The 15,820-nt window shown below is 38.5% G+C and overlaps 1 protein-coding gene across 1 annotated transcript in view; it reads right to left on the bottom strand.

Annotated features, from left to right (window-relative positions):
- Positions 1-655: 655 nt before the first annotated feature.
- The window catches only part of DPY19L1 (dpy-19 like C-mannosyltransferase 1), a 39,697-nt gene continuing 24,532 nt past the window's right edge, over positions 656-15,820 (bottom strand). The window contains exons 14-23 of the mRNA XM_083577908.1: positions 14,168-14,248; positions 12,798-12,899; positions 12,285-12,356; positions 11,813-11,853; positions 11,208-11,235; positions 9,746-9,865; positions 8,961-9,135; positions 8,387-8,486; positions 4,929-5,054; positions 656-2,784 (exon numbers count right to left, since the gene is read on the bottom strand). Of these exons, the coding sequence (XP_083434034.1) occupies positions 2,628-2,784; positions 4,929-5,054; positions 8,387-8,486; positions 8,961-9,135; positions 9,746-9,865; positions 11,208-11,235; positions 11,813-11,853; positions 12,285-12,356; positions 12,798-12,899; positions 14,168-14,248 (1,002 nt within the window). The 3' untranslated portion in view covers positions 656-2,627. The remainder of the gene's footprint in view (positions 2,785-4,928; positions 5,055-8,386; positions 8,487-8,960; positions 9,136-9,745; positions 9,866-11,207; positions 11,236-11,812; positions 11,854-12,284; positions 12,357-12,797; positions 12,900-14,167; positions 14,249-15,820) is intronic.

Genomic DNA, 15,820 nt, shown 5'->3' with positions numbered 1-15,820 from the left:
AGAGATTAGGATTTGCTGAATTAACAAATTGAACTAGAGAACAAGAAGGGGAGGTATGAGGAAGTCAAAGAAACATGTGACCGAAAAACTGTTATTGAAACCGAATTGTTTTTAATATTTTTCTTTTTCTTTTTCTTTTTGTGTTTATATAAAATTGGAAAATTCAATAAATATTCATTTAAAAAAAAAAAAAGATAAAGGGGAGGGCTGACGGTCCCCAAACAAACTTTTCTGTTGTCAGGATGCTCTTGGAATCACACCATTCATTGGAGGGACTCAAAACCTCTTCCATCAGTTTGGGGGTATCAAAACGCAATACCTTAAAAAAAAAAGCAATATAAACTTTACACTACTTCATATCAAAAGGTGGGACTTCTGGTGAAAAGGCGACGAGGGTCCTGTCACTTTTAGTTTAATATGTGGTAGTCACCTTCCAAGACACTTGCAGACATGGTCTTGTCACACCCAATAACATTCTTATAATATTGAATATTTATTTATGGATATTTGATTTATAAATTGATGCCTAAAAACAATGGTGGAATTGCAGCTTTTAAAAAGAAACTTAAGGCTAACTGATGCCATTTTATAAATACTTGCTGACCAAATGTTCCAACGATAAAGTTTTCCAGAAATTATTACACAGAAGCACAAATATGAACAAAGCTTTTATTTTAACCACGAACATCAACAATTGGCATAAAATGCATAAAAATACAGTATTTTTGTGCTGTAATATAATTACAAAAGACATCTTCTTGAATGTTAATTTTCCACAGCCCAATCCTCGTTAGTGGTTGTCTTAACAAATAGGAAACAAAATGAGTTTTTTCTAAACAATCAATTAAAACCCTTTCTTTAGCTCTCCTCACTTTAAACAATCAGAGACACAACCAAAATATGGCTAATCCCTCTTATATCACTATCTTGAAATCCACTTTAATAGTCTATGTAATAAATTATGCTTCTTGCTGCAGAATTTACTACATTTAAGTCACAGACAAAGCTGTGCCTGCAGTACAGAAGTTAAAATTCAACAGAGAGCTGAACAAACAGTTTTCCAGATGGTTCCTTATCTAGATGATTTGCAATGTTTTTTAGTAGCTGTTGCATAAACAGAATTCATATTGCCTTTTTGGCAGACTGTTCCCCCACCTCTCGCATATGACAATTTTGCTCTAACAATAAAAAAGCAAATTCCTGCCTGAAGTTGAGCTGTGCATCATCATCATCAGAATCTCACTAAAAGCAGAAATCAAAATACGTGGCAGTTTAAAAAAAAAGGCAAAGATACTGTTGTAGTTTATGTAATATTTGCCAAACTATTAGTTTTACTTTTACATAAATTAACTATTCTAAGATGTATAAAAGAGCCACAAAAATTGAAATGAGTTTATTTCCATTTATTTTACATTGCTCTAGTGGTTACATTTTGTTTCTCAGGGAATGGTATTTCCTATCAATTTAGACTCTCTTTCTACAAGGTAGGCAAAATATGTTCTATTACTAAATTAAGGCCAAAGCATAAAAAGATTTTTCTAAAACCTGAAAACTTTTTCCTTGTTAATATTTCATATGTGCAAAATTTGTTAAGTTTTGTCTACTTTGGTGATAAACCATTTCAACAGCTGGTAGCAAAAATACTGCTTACTAAAATTAGTTTCATTGGTCTGATTTTAGCAACTATTTTAAAAAGAAGGCTGAAGATCGTGGATTGTGCACACTTGCCATCTAAAATATGAAATTCAAAGTTATTCAGAATAATTTCCATGTAGAACAAAAACTTAAAATACATTACCTAGCTCTAAAATGACCTAAAACATTGGGGGTTTTTCATCGGTTTTCATAAACAGCCACTTGCACATAAATGAGATAGTGGAAACTATCCAATTCCTTCACAAAAAATATACATATTCATAAAAGGTGCAATATGAGATGCATGCTGGGGGAATGGGGTTAGCAATATAATGTGGCAACTGTGTATGGAATGCTGCGCCTTCCTAGCTATTTCGGGTTGAAAAATGCACTGACTATACTAGGAAAGATCATCCGCCTCTGCAATTTCACTGATTTTGAAACCTGGCATACTTTTCCACAGCCATTTTTGCTCACTTGCTTTGGATCAGTATTTATTTAAAAATGTTTGAACACATAAACATTTGCATAGCAAATTTTAAAGAACTGACCCAAGTCTACGACTGAGAATATTTTAAAAATGTCCTCATTGTAAAAGTCTAGTAATCCCTGCAGTATACTGTACTCCTGGGACCCTAGCGCTTCCAATTCTGAACGCATTTATTCAGAAGCCGTTATCATTTACATCAATGGAATGTACTCACCATTTAAGGCTGATCCAATGAAGTAGCCCTATATGCAGCTACACGGTTTTAAATATGAAAAAGGGATAGAGCCTATGTAGGCACAAAGCTTTGGTTGCTACAACTGACAAAGGAACTTCCTGAGCATAGAATTCTCTGGAACACAGCCTATGTCTAATGGTGCAATCCATTAAAATGAATGTCAAAAGTCCTGTTGGTTTTAATGGACATTGAACTGAGAGCTCTCTTTTACTTAGTTGCCAGTTTAAAAAATACACATACTGTCAGAAAATGCGTTGCACTGAAGAGTCATTCCCGGGTGACTTCTAATACTTTGTATATATTGTTGTTGAACACGGTTCTGAAGTATGGCCTGGAATCCATGCTCATGAGGGTACATAAGGGAACTTTTCCAGCATTGGCAGTATCTTCTATATCCCAGATTTCTGGCATGCTGCAGCCGGGCCTAAAAAGTATTTAAATACTGTCAGCAAACAGGAAACACATCATTTGAGTGAATGGCGGAAGAACAACACTGATCAAGTGTAATTATTTTACTGACAACAAAGCTGATACTTTCCCCCATGTTACTTTTTTACTTACTAAATCACTTTAATCCTAAGACCCCACTATCCCTCCTCTCAAGCCTCTCCTAAGGGTTGGGGTCCCTCCTGAACAATGTGGGATGCAATTAGGAAACTTTCATTCCGTGAACTAGTCAATTTAGGATCTAGGCCAAAATTGGACACCATTTTACACAGCTTAGGCAAGGTCCCAACCCTCAGGAGAGGCTTTATCAAGTGTGCAGATTCCTGCTGGGGAGAGGGGGTGATGGGAAACTTTTCATCCACAACCTTTCTTAGGATCCATGCTACAGTGGTACCTTGGGTTAAGAATTTAATTCGTTCCGGAGGTCCATTCTTAACCTGAAACTGTTCTTAACCCGAGGTGCCACTTTACCTAATGGGGCCTCCCGCTGCCACCGCACGATTTCTGTTCTCATCCTGAAGCAAAGTTCTTAACCTGAGGTACTATTTCTGGGTTAGCGGAGTCTGTAACCTGAAGCGTCTGTAACCTGAAGCGTCTGTAACCCAAGGTACCACTGTATTAAAATCCACACCAACAGGATGGGTTCCTAGAATGTTGAAGGAAACGTGACACACTTTTTAATTTGGAAATCCGCCATGATGGAGTAAGACCGAGCTGCAGAGTTATAAATAGTCACAGGGGGAGGTGAGCTCTTAATATGTCATTATATCTGTATTTCAAGTCCGAATTGGTCAATCTCCCCTGGAAAGGCTAATGTTTGATGCAACCGGTCTGGGAAAATTAACGAGCAAACGCCTAGATTTGATTTCATCGGAACTGAGAGAAGATGGCGTCTGCCGGCAGCGAAATGACTTTTGGATTGATTTGGCACAAACACCAGCGTTTGGCACAAACACCAGCAACAATAGAGGAGAATCATACATATAAAATCCACACAGAAATACATCATTGCTTACTTCAACTCGCTTGTGGAAACAACTCAGAAGCCATGAAAGAAGGAAGGTTAACAACAGGAAGATTTAATGGAACTATTGGAAAGACTATCCAAGGCAGCAGAGATATGAGATGATCAGAGGCCCCCTGAACTTGAAGCATGGGAAGTCCCAACAAAAAAAAATATAATTTAGGCAGAATATTTGGACTATTTGATATGTATTTGTATAATTTGGAACATTTAATGTGGTTTGATTGGATTGTTAAAAGAGGAAACTTAATAAAAACGATTTAAACAAAATAAAAAAAATAAAATCCACACCAACATTTAAACAATGTAGTGGAATCTAGAGCAAAATACTATGAAAATTGGCATCCTTGCCAAGAAACTTTACAATGACAGTGCTGCTCAAGCAGCTTCATTCAGAATCTATCTGCAGTCACAATATAAAATGACTCGAGGGATGAGGAGGAGGATTTAAATCACACACAGCTCTATCCAAGACAGGGGTAGCCAATGCAGTGCCCTCAATGTGTTTTGGACTCACATCCCTATTAGCCCCAGCCAGCAAAAGTCAGGGAAGACAGAAGCTGTATTCCCAACAAAACTAGGAGGAGGGGGCAGGCACAACCACATGGGCTGTCCCTGATGTAAAAACCCATTTAATTTCAATGACCAATCCTTACTAAGGGTCATCAAAAACTCAGGGTCCAAAGTTCCACAATGATGCTCATACGAACTTAAGAAAATCCTTAGAGATCCAAGTAGATCTTATTAATATTCAGAACATAAGAAGCAACAAAAAACGAAATATATTGTATCCGACACAGCGGCTACAAAAGCAAAATTCTAATTTTAAGGATTGCTTTGAAGATCACTTTCAACCATTAGCACCAACTGCCCAAATTCCAAAAACTAAAGGTGGACACCACCAATAAGAGTTGACCCAATGTCTCGTGGTTTATAGAAGGTTTATAGAAACCACCTCAGCATGACAAGACGTCACAGAAAAACCCCAAAGTTCTGCACCTGCACTTTCTCCTAACCAGCCGGTGCAAAGAAAGCACTCAAACCCCTTGATCACTGGTAGGAAAAGATCAGGGTAAACTTACATACTGATTACTTACTTAGATCTCCTCAGGCACCAAGAATCTTCTAAAATGTAGTAATTTACTCCCAACTTCAGCAATTCCCTTTTAACTTCTTTTGCTGGTTTTCGGCTATACATGGAATAAACTGTTTTCGTTCTTGCCCTAAGAGGAAGAGAAAGCTACAAATATACCAAGTAACCAAGAAAAAAAAATAACTTGAGCAAACAATACACAGCTCATCACTGAAGTAAAGTGGAAAAGAATGTTTGCGGTATACAGCTAATTTGGTGTATTTTTTTAATATAGTTAATAACACACTTCATGAGATGTCTGACATATATATTTGTGGTAAAATACACAGGAGGATAAACAAAACTAGTAAGATAAGGACTGAAGGAAATGGAAAAAGCACATAGTGGTAGCTAATACCTGATTTAGTTAACATTTGCCAGAAAATCAGAAACAAATATGAAATAATTGCTGGAGCACAAATCCTAACCCCAAATGGAAGGAAGGTGGTTACTTCCTGAAGTGTAAGAACAGAAAGTGAAAAGCCTCACTTACCATGAGTTTTATTTTTAGTCAAGAGGCAAGGGACAGGGAACAGCAAAGGGTTAACTCCTCCTGTGGCAGAAGGCAGTGCCAAGCAAAAACCTGGTGCTGGATCCCAGGGAGAACAGCTCTCTCAGGTTCAGAACTCAACTTTAGTAGGAAAAAACCCAGTACAGTGGTGCCTCGCAAGACGAAAAGAATCCGTTCCGCGAGTCTCTTCGTCTTGCGGTTTTTTCGTCTTGCGAAGCAAGCCCATTAGCGGCTTAGCGGATTAGCGCTATTAGCGGCTTAGTGGATCAGCTGATAAGCGGCTTAGCGGATCAGCTGTTAAGCGGCTTAGTGGATCAGCTGATAAGTGGCTTAGTGGCTTGGGAAAAAGGGGGGGAAAGGAAAAAAACCCCGCAGGAACTCGCAAGACATTTTCGTCTTGCGAAGCAAGCCCATAGGAAATTCGTTTTGCGAAGCACCTCCAAAATGGAAAACCCTTTCGTCTAGCGGGTTTTCCGTCTTGCGAGGCATTCGTCTTGCGGGGCACCACTGTACCACAGCTCCGACACAGGGTGCAAAACGGGCAGACTTTTGGCTCAACAACAATGACTAAGAAAGCACACATAGGCCTAACATTGTATGTCAATGTGTTTGCTTCTGGGGATGCGTCCTTCAACAGGAGGGTTTTCCAGCTGGTATTTTAAGCAGGTCTTTGTCCCACCTTGGAATATAGGTAACTGTTTTGGTGTTGCCCTCCTGATTGCTAACTAAGGTTGGGAAGATGGGACTTTCCATGAACTTCCATTATAGTAAGCAGGCAAGAGAGCATGGATATTCACTCAGTTATTTAAATATTCTGTGACAGAGATGCATTTTCCATGTTTCAGTCAAATGAGATCCTGAGTGGGGAGAGGCATTACTTTTTGAGTTGGTGTTCTGCCAAAGGGACTACGACCAAACAGGAAGCACACCCTGGGCAGATCTCTGTGAAGCTCAGGTTGAAGAATCATATGAGCAGGCTTGAATGATGTTGCTTTAACACAGACTAAGACTTACATAGAGCTGCAGTTCTGTGTCAGTGTCTAGTTCCACCTCTTATGAAGAAAAGCTAAAGGGGCTTTGTCTGTTTCCACAACTGTTGATTCTAATGGAGCAGGGAAAGTACCATTGGTATCTAACTGGGCCATGGCCACCTCAGCGCCGCAGACCCAAGGTTACTATTGTTCTTGGTGCATCTCTAAAGGGAGTCCCTCTATGCAGATTGGAGTCCGTGGTCTACCATCACACGGCTTGACAAAGCTACTGGAGAACTCTGAAAGGAGGAAAGTGGCCACGGCAACTGGTGGGAGCAGTGATTGCCCCAAAGTGTCATTTGGGCTGCTGAAATACATAGGGCAAGAACTTTTGCCATGGATGGGATGTTGGCTTTGTTGGACAACATCAAAGTCCTGGTCACCACCTTGATCTTTGTGATGCGCTCTGGGGAGAGCGATATCAGCCCCTCTGAACATTTGGCTTCTTGAGGTGAACAGAACTAGACCCTCCCTCCCTCTGCTTCCTTCTCCCATCTGTTTAGAAGCATTAGGTAAAGGTAACGGGACCCCTGACCATTAGGTCCAGTCGTGACGGACTCTGGGGTTGCGGCGCTCATCTCGCTTTATTGGCTGAGGGAGCCGGCATACAGCTTCCAAGTCATGTGGCCAGTATGATGACTAAGCCGCTTCTGGCGAACCAGAGCAGCTCATGGAAACGCCGTTTACCTTCCCGCTGGAGCGGTACCTATTTATCTACTTGCACTTTGACGTGCTTTCGAACTGCTAGGTTGGCAGGAGCAGGGAGCGAGCAACAGGAGCTCACCCTGTCGCAGGGATTTGAACCGCCAACCTTCTGATCAGCAAGTCCTAGGCTCTGTGGTTTAACCCACAGCACCACCCACGTCCCTCCTAGAAGCATTAGGGAGAACAAAAAAGGCTGAAGAAAAAACAGGGGTTCTATTGCCAAGTAGGATCTCTTTAATAGCAAGGAGATGCTGCTTTGAAATCAAAGGCAGAGCCACAAAACTGAAAGGACTCTCCTCCTTGGGAGGAATGCAAATATTTTGCTGTCTTTTGTCAAGCCTTGCTTTCTTTTAGAGGAGGAGTTTGCCCTTTGCTGCTGCCTGCTCTCCATCTTGTTGATACAATAGCAACTCACACTCTTTATTTTAAGCCAGGAGAAACCACAGGATTAGTGAGCTTGCATGCCTGAAGGAAACAAGTCTATTGCTGACTTACTCATCTCTCTCTACAGCAAAGCTTCTGTCTAAAGCCAATAACTATATTTTATTCATCCTATTTTAATCAATTAAAAGGCAATACAACATAATGCTATATTAAATCAGTTGTTTATTTGAAACTACCCAGCTAATTTCAAACTCATCCAACCCTGTATTTTAATCTTTCCTCCCAAACAATACAAAATAAGATTTGCTCAGTTCACCACCACCTTTGATCCATCTCTATAGATCATACTCCAGTCACCAGCTTCCCATTTAAAGCACCCAGTGACAACCAGTTGTTTTTTTAATCCAAGAGTATGATAATTTGTGAACAATATATTCAAAGTACACAGGAGGCCAGAGACCTCTATACAAGTATAATAAACCAAAGGACCTGAAGAACACAAGCCAGACCCATTTCATTGTTTGTTTCAACAAAAAAGGTACATGCTGCACCTGTAGAACCTCACAGAATCATAAAAAAGAGATAAGATTACACTAATCAAAAGTGGAAACAGCATTTTAGATGCAATCTGAAAAAGTCCAAGTGTCCCAGCACACAAAGCTCCAGCTCATATAATTCAGGGAGCAAAAGGCACAGCTTTTATTCCCAATTTTTAGAAGTCTTGTTACATCAATTTCCTTGTTGAGTGAATCAGAATATAGCTAGCCTTAAAATTTGAAGTTTAAATCTTACCGTAAGCCTGCATCTTCATAATGAGGATGGTTCACGATAGGCCGAAGAGCAGACAATTTTACACTTGCCATTGTAGGCATTGGACCCGCAAAAACAGCATCTGAAAAAGAAAATTAAAAATCAAACAACTGAGCAAAGTATTGTAAAAATGTAGAATAAAGTAAAGATGACTAAACTTTTTAAAAATCAGAGCTCAAAATGTACATTCATATTAATACATTCAGGCATGACATCATTCTTAGTGGCAAAACTAAAACTACATCAGATTTCATCTAATACTCTAATTGTTCTTACCTTGTTCTTGATATTTTAAAATTATAATACTTCAAATTCTCTACTTAATACAAGTCTTAATGTACTATAAAACAATACAGTTACAGAAACCTTAGAGACTGGTCCTTTCATTCTTATGTCACTTACTATAAAACACAACACTGGGGAAAACAGCATAATAATCCTGTTCTTCAACACAGGACACAAAATTGCTGCTCGCCTTATGATAGATGCTGTAGCAGATACTGGGGGAAAAAACACAAAAGCACAAAAAAAGCCGGGGGTCAAGTGTTTGTTTTACCTGGTTTGGTCTTTTCTTTTATCCATAACAGTAGCTCTTCCTGGGGCAAGTTGCTAAATTCTCCCACAATGCTCCATTCTCTTTGAAGGTTCGCTACTCCTTCAAATGCCATCATTGCTAAAATCGCAAGAACAAGTGTTCCAGGCTGGATTTTGCTAAACAGCCATCCAAACAGCTGATATGAAGAAATTAAAAGCCATTTAACTGTACATACAACTTAAGTTTCTAAATTTCCATTTTTTCAAAACACCAGCTAAACACCAGCTTAACAAATTACACGGAACAACATGACAACTCAGTTCACAATACATTTTCCACTGAAATTAACAATAACCATAAACTCTAATATCAATATTAAAAGTATCCACCGTAGCACAGTGTGTTTATCTCCTTGCATGTTAATGCAATCAAAATTAAAATAATTAAGCTGTGTCATTTTATTGACTAAGGCATGGACGCTCTGTATGTATATCCATATTGACCACTGGAACAAATCTATGTTGAGAGATAACATTAGACAAAGGTATTGTCACTAACACAAGTTTCCATTGATTTCTTATCCTTTATATTGTATAAATGCAATATGTTTTCTGTCAGCTCACAATATTTTGATAGCATGTTTTTTCTGTATTGTGTATTTACTAATAACTATATATTTTTGTAATTCTATAATCAAGTAATTCAAAATATTAAACATTTGGCATACTGAAATGCTATATCAGCCCCTCTGTAAAACATATTAAGTAAATTACTACAACAGCCGGACAAATAAAACAGTAGCTTACTTGCTTTGAACATATCAAGGATGCCATGATGCACATATGAGGTGTCAGAAACAGCTTTAGTCTCATAAATAAAATAGCAAGAACAGTAAAAAATATAAGCTGTAGTGCATGGTATACTATCTGAAAACAAACAAACACAAAGGCATAAGAAAATAATGCTTATTAAAAGAGCTGTCAAAACTATTAACATAAACCTATTAACTATAAGAAAGAAGGCGTACCTTTTTATGTAGATGCTCCTTGGAGCACTGCATTATTTTTACATTTAAACCCATGGGGGGGCAGGGGAGAGAAAGACTATGAATAAGAGACAAAACACTTTAGAAAGATGAATACCCCCGTGGGAATGGAAGAGACTAGTTTGAAGCTCAGTTTTAATTTCTGCATTTTTCTGTACATTTATTAAAATAACCGAATTCCATTTCATTCTGGTTTTATCCCACACCACCACTCTAATCCAACAATGATTTGGATGCAAATAACCCATACTGATGAGTTTCACTAATAACAGAGAAGATAACTCTGATGTGTAAATGGAACTTCCGGAAGTATAAGGATTTACTCGTTCACTTTAATGAAGAATATGCCCCCTTTGCTGCCTGGACCTGTCCTCCTACACTGAAGGAAATTGCAAGATATTATGCATTTCTTCTGTGTGCGCACAGCACATGTGATTAAAGGTAAACTGTGGCTATGCTTCAAGTAATCAATAGGGGTGTTGTGAACATTCAAGCAATCCTGGGGCAAAGTATTGGGGCGCATACATGTTCCCAGGCCCATTCTCATCCTGATATTCTTAAATCACCACCACCACATCCACTTGTTCCATAAATTCCCCACAAAGTACAGGAAGATGTTAGATGCCTCTGCAGAGCATCTTTCCCCTCTGGGGACTGTGTCTTCGTCCCAGAATCCCCAACAGAAACCGATAGCACATCATTTCCCCTCGAAAGCAGGCCTTGGAGGGTTTCTACCCTTCAGAATTGACACCTGCAGTGTTATGTTTTCACTGGAGGTTTTAAGATTGGCAATCCCAGTCCTGGGCAGGAAAAAATAAGCTGCAGGGAGATTTAAGATGTTGGACGCTCTCTCTTTGCCCTTGTCCCAAAGTATATTTCTGAGCTCTGAGGCAGGAATAGGAGGCAAAGTTAAAACCTGTCATTTGATACTTAGCACTTCACACCTATGTAAAAGAACAGTTTGATGTAAATCCACACCAAACAAGCAGTTTTTGTCCACGTCAAACAACTCGGCAAGGAAAGTGGCCTATGTTTGAAATTTTAATTCTAAGAACCCTGATGTGCACCACCAATTTAAACTTGTGCAATCATTTCCCACTATCTCCATTGTTTTTCTTAAATCGGCACTTCCATTTCCAACAGAAGGTAACTTTTCTAAACTTATCGAGGGAGAGCTCAATAAGCAGAGTTGTAACATAATTCATGCAGGATGAGATCCTTACCTCCCCATGATTGAAATTTTCCTCCTGTCTGAACAAAGAACAGTAAGACTGTTATTTGTTTATTGAATGGAATCAATATGCCTTATGCTACAAATAGTTATTTATAGGACACATCCTCTGTTTACAATCAAACTAAATTAAAAATATTGCAGTGTTTTTAATTTATAAGTCCCTTAAGTTATTACAAAGTTACAATAAAAATGTTACTACTAAATTTATTTTGTAAACTTATTTTTTTATCAATCTGGGGGCTACTCATATGTACAGATGCTCTGATGCATTTGTTGAACTGCACTAAAAGTCTTTCATTAATTTCCAATTTTCAGTAGGATCATTGCTTTTAAAAATGTAATTACAGGGCATGGAAGACTACATAGCAAGACCTCTATACACACACTAATTGCAACCCAGCTAGATTACTGACATGTTCACAAGGCATAAGAAACATTTACTTGCTGTACATATTCATTCCACAAAGTGATGGGAAAACTAACTGGAGACTAGAAGTAAACAATAGGAGCAAAGCTTGGCTGCACAATTACATATAGTCCTTTAGGTAATAATTAATTCAGTGGATTTGCACTCTCATTTCAAAATTTATTTACCTTTCAGATAATTCCTTGCGACACACAACATGTTGAAATGTCTGTGAACAGACAAGAACATGTTTTAAATAGCCTTTTCTCTAAAGCAGATTTAATCATATGCCAAAATTACAATTTCCCAAAGGTTAACAGACAAAATTTTCCAATTACATACTTTGGAATAATTGCTCTTTTTAACAGCAATTCCATCTTCAGGATTATGTAGACTAGATTTTCATTTTTGGTAATCAACATGCATGTCTTTAATGATTCCTGCAGAAATAAGTCTGGTATATAACGGAGCATGTAGCTGAAAGTCCAGATCCAAGTTCATATACTTTGATTTGGCTTTTTGGTCACATGTTCTGCTCTTTTTGTATGTATGTGCAAATACATGCATGCTAGACATACTCAAATTTAAGTATTAATTGCCTCCTTTTAGCATAGTATACACACTAAATGTAAACCAGATGAAAAACAGAAAAGACCTTACCTTCATAACAATTACTGAAAAAACAACAAGAACTACCGGAAGCAGAAGTGTCTTCATGTACTTTACTGGAGTCTGAAACACAGTTTCAATGGTGGTAAATTTTATGCACAGTAATTTTTCTTACAAAACCATTTTCTTTTAAGACATTCTTACTCTAGATTTTCACAATGAACCTCTCCCCAAGTTATTCTATCCAAGAAAAAATGTCAAAACTATTGTGCAGTTAATCTGAATAATGTTTTTCAGTGATTCCATTTGTTGCCCGAAGCTTTCAACCTTCACTGTTCATGAACATAAATTATGGCCTGTAATAAAGTCAAGACACTGACACTTTATCCAAATATTTTGTTTTATCAACTGCTAACTCAGTTTCATTAAGCAATAGAAGAATCCTGAATTGTTATATTTGTTAAAAAAAATAGCATTCCAATCAAACATTATTTTCTGATTAAGGAAGAAAAAACTGCATAAACATTAAGGTGTTCCATACTTCATCCACTGATTTTTAATTACCTGTTTTTCCATGAAATCAAACTCCACAGCACATGTGTACATTGAAGTATGAAAATCCCTATAACCAGTAAATTTTGCCTTCAGCAGGTTGCTTATATGAGCCTGGTAAGAAATTAGAGTGAAAATGTTTGTTAACTGCATTATTTCAGAGATTTTTAAAAAAATAGAGTGGAAAGTACAAAACGTTGGATTATGCTACATTAAAATTGGTTCAATACAAATAAAAGATCATGGAAATGTCTGAGAAAAAGAACAGCAGTTAATTTGCCATGTTAAGAATAAACAACTTGTAAACCATACAGTAGACACTAGGCGAGGGGCTGTCAACTTTTTGGGTGTGTAAGCACATTTGAAATTTTAAAGAAGTGCCCCTGGGCACCAATCACCAACTGGCTGCTATCGGGCATGGTGTAACACAAACTGACTGCCACATCTAAAGAGAGATGGGATAGCAAAAGTGTGTGGACATGCCTCCATATGTAATGGGAAATGCACCTATATTATCCACTGCTCAGAGATAACTATTCACAGCTCTCCTCTGTTCAGAACAGGACTGTGGGTGTCCAATCCCAGCATCCAATGAAAAGTGGGCATGCTGAAGGGTGCGTGTTCAATGTAGGAGAAACCAAGTCAGTGCAAACAGAAACTGTGGAGGACAGCAAGCAGCCTCTCTCACGCATTGTGGGATTCTGAGGGACTACTTACCAAGACTTTTTGCGAGTGTCATAGGAGATACACGTGGGCACAATGGTATCAATGAGCACCACATTGGCAACCCCTGCACTAGGCCACATATAACTGACATGTTGCAGTTTTATTAGATGAAATTTGCGATGCATCCAGTGGAAGATTATATGTGTTTAATTCTTAAGGTGCTTGAAGATTATTGTAATTTTTACACTCTATAAAGTTCAGAATTCAAAATTTGTGCTCAGAAATGTATGCTCTATGAAAGAGAGAATTTGGGGTGGTGTTTGTTTGGTTGTTTTGAGTGCTTTACCATCCTGACAGATTTTATTTGATTAAAAGACTCAAACAACTGCACTACTTGAAAGTTTTGCTGAGTGCTCAGCAACGAATGTTTCTTTTCAATAGTTTGTAACACTTAATTTTCAATAAATTCTGAGTCCCCTATAAAAAGAGACTGATTTTTAAACCACTATGAGAACTGTAGCTCTGTGAAGGGAATAGGGGCTCCAAACAATTATCAGACCCTTAAGAAACTGCATATCCCAGTATTCTTGGGGGGGGGGATTAAAGTGGTGTGCTGCTGCTTTAAACGTATAGTGTAGATGGGGCTATATGATGAAGAAGACATACAAGAAGAATTTTGACAGTGAACAAATGAAACAATGAAGTTTTAAACTTACGTCATCAGCTGTTCCAAATATTAGGCACATCAAGAACTTCAAGGTAATTGTCCCCAAAAAGCAAGAAAATCCTTCAATGGCCTGTAAAATGAAAGGCATGGTTCAACTGAAGAGCAGAAGCAATACTCAGCATTTAATACAAGAGGCACTTTAATTAAAATACATATTATTATGCAACTGTTTCTCTTATTCCTATCTACAATTTTTTATTATGTTGTGTGAGAGCTGAAATGGTAGGTTTTTTTTAAATTAAACCAATTCCTATTGGTGAAAGTGAAGTTTTTTATGCTACTTTCATGCAAAATTTAATATTCACACCCTCTGATGCTGAATTTGGATGGGCTATGCTGATGGCTTTGTGGCCAAAACAGAGATACCCATGAACGCATGGAAAGATTAAGCATATTGGAGGCATTCAGGAGTATACAAAACACTCTGAAAAAAACAGCTGCAAAGGACGGTCAATCCTTCCCCCTAAACAAGTAAACTTAGCTGTTGTACATGCAACCTCTCAAGAATATAGGAGAACAGCAAGAAATAAGTGCACATAGCCCACCAAGATGCCAGAGACAGTTACTTGAGGTTTAGAGGAGAGTGAAGTCAGGAGGAAACCAATGTCCACAAAGGGCTATCCAACCAGTCCCTCAGAATGCCAGTCACCTGCACTGTACAACTACTGAGCTGTGATGCCAGCATCACATAGGTGACTGGTCTAGAACCGAGAAGAGTTTAAAGGCAATACTAGACCGTGCAGCATCTAGAGCATGGGAGGCTACGATGTCCACTGATGCTTCCCTTCTCCAATTCATTTACTACTTTGGCTTCCCACCTACAGAGCTTGTTCACAATATGTGATGGATTCAAGGATTCAAGGCAACAGTCACACACAAACACACCCCACTCCAGCCGACGTGTAATGCCAACAGGGAAGTGAATGGCTGCATGAAGTAACCTCATAGCGCAGCATTTCATTCAGGTCTTACTTGTTAATAATAAAGATGAGGTTATAGAAAACAAAAGGATCTACAATGCATCTATTTCATGTAGTGTTCTCTCTCAAGAAGCCCTTAGCAAATCAAACAGGAACTGACATTAGCAAAGTTCAGTTATTCAACTTACCAAAAAGTTGCTTAAAAGGGATAACAGTCTCCCAATAAATTATTCTCCTTAATACAGTGGTACCTCGGGTTAAGTACTTAATTCGTTCCAGAGGTCCGTACTTAACCTGAAACTGTTCTTAACCTGAAGCACCACTTTAGCTAATGGGGCCTCCTGCTGCCGCCGCGCCGCCGGAGCACGATTTCTGTTCTCATCCTGAAGCAAAGTTCTTAACCTGAAGCACTATTTCTGGGTTAGCGGAGTCTGTAACCTGAAGCGTATGTAATCTGAAGCATATGTAACCCGAGGTACCACTGTAAATACAAAACGCATTCAGCCCCAAAACCAGCTATCAATCACTCAGCTGCTGGCCGAGGACCCCCAAGGCCTTGGGATAGCCTTCCATCAGCCCAGCCCAGCCCCCTCTCTGCTAGGCCCAGATGCTTTTCAGTAACATGTGGCAATGCTGGCTTTGAAAGGAAACTATCACCTACAAATCATCCTACTGACCAACATAGCTGGTAATATATTTATAACACAAAATGTCAATCCTTA

This window comes from Podarcis filfolensis (genome assembly GCF_964270895.1).
Source record: "Podarcis filfolensis genome assembly, chromosome: 12".
Taxonomy (NCBI): Eukaryota; Metazoa; Chordata; class Lepidosauria; order Squamata; family Lacertidae; genus Podarcis; species Podarcis filfolensis.
This window is presented reverse-complemented; position numbering and strand designations above follow the sequence as displayed.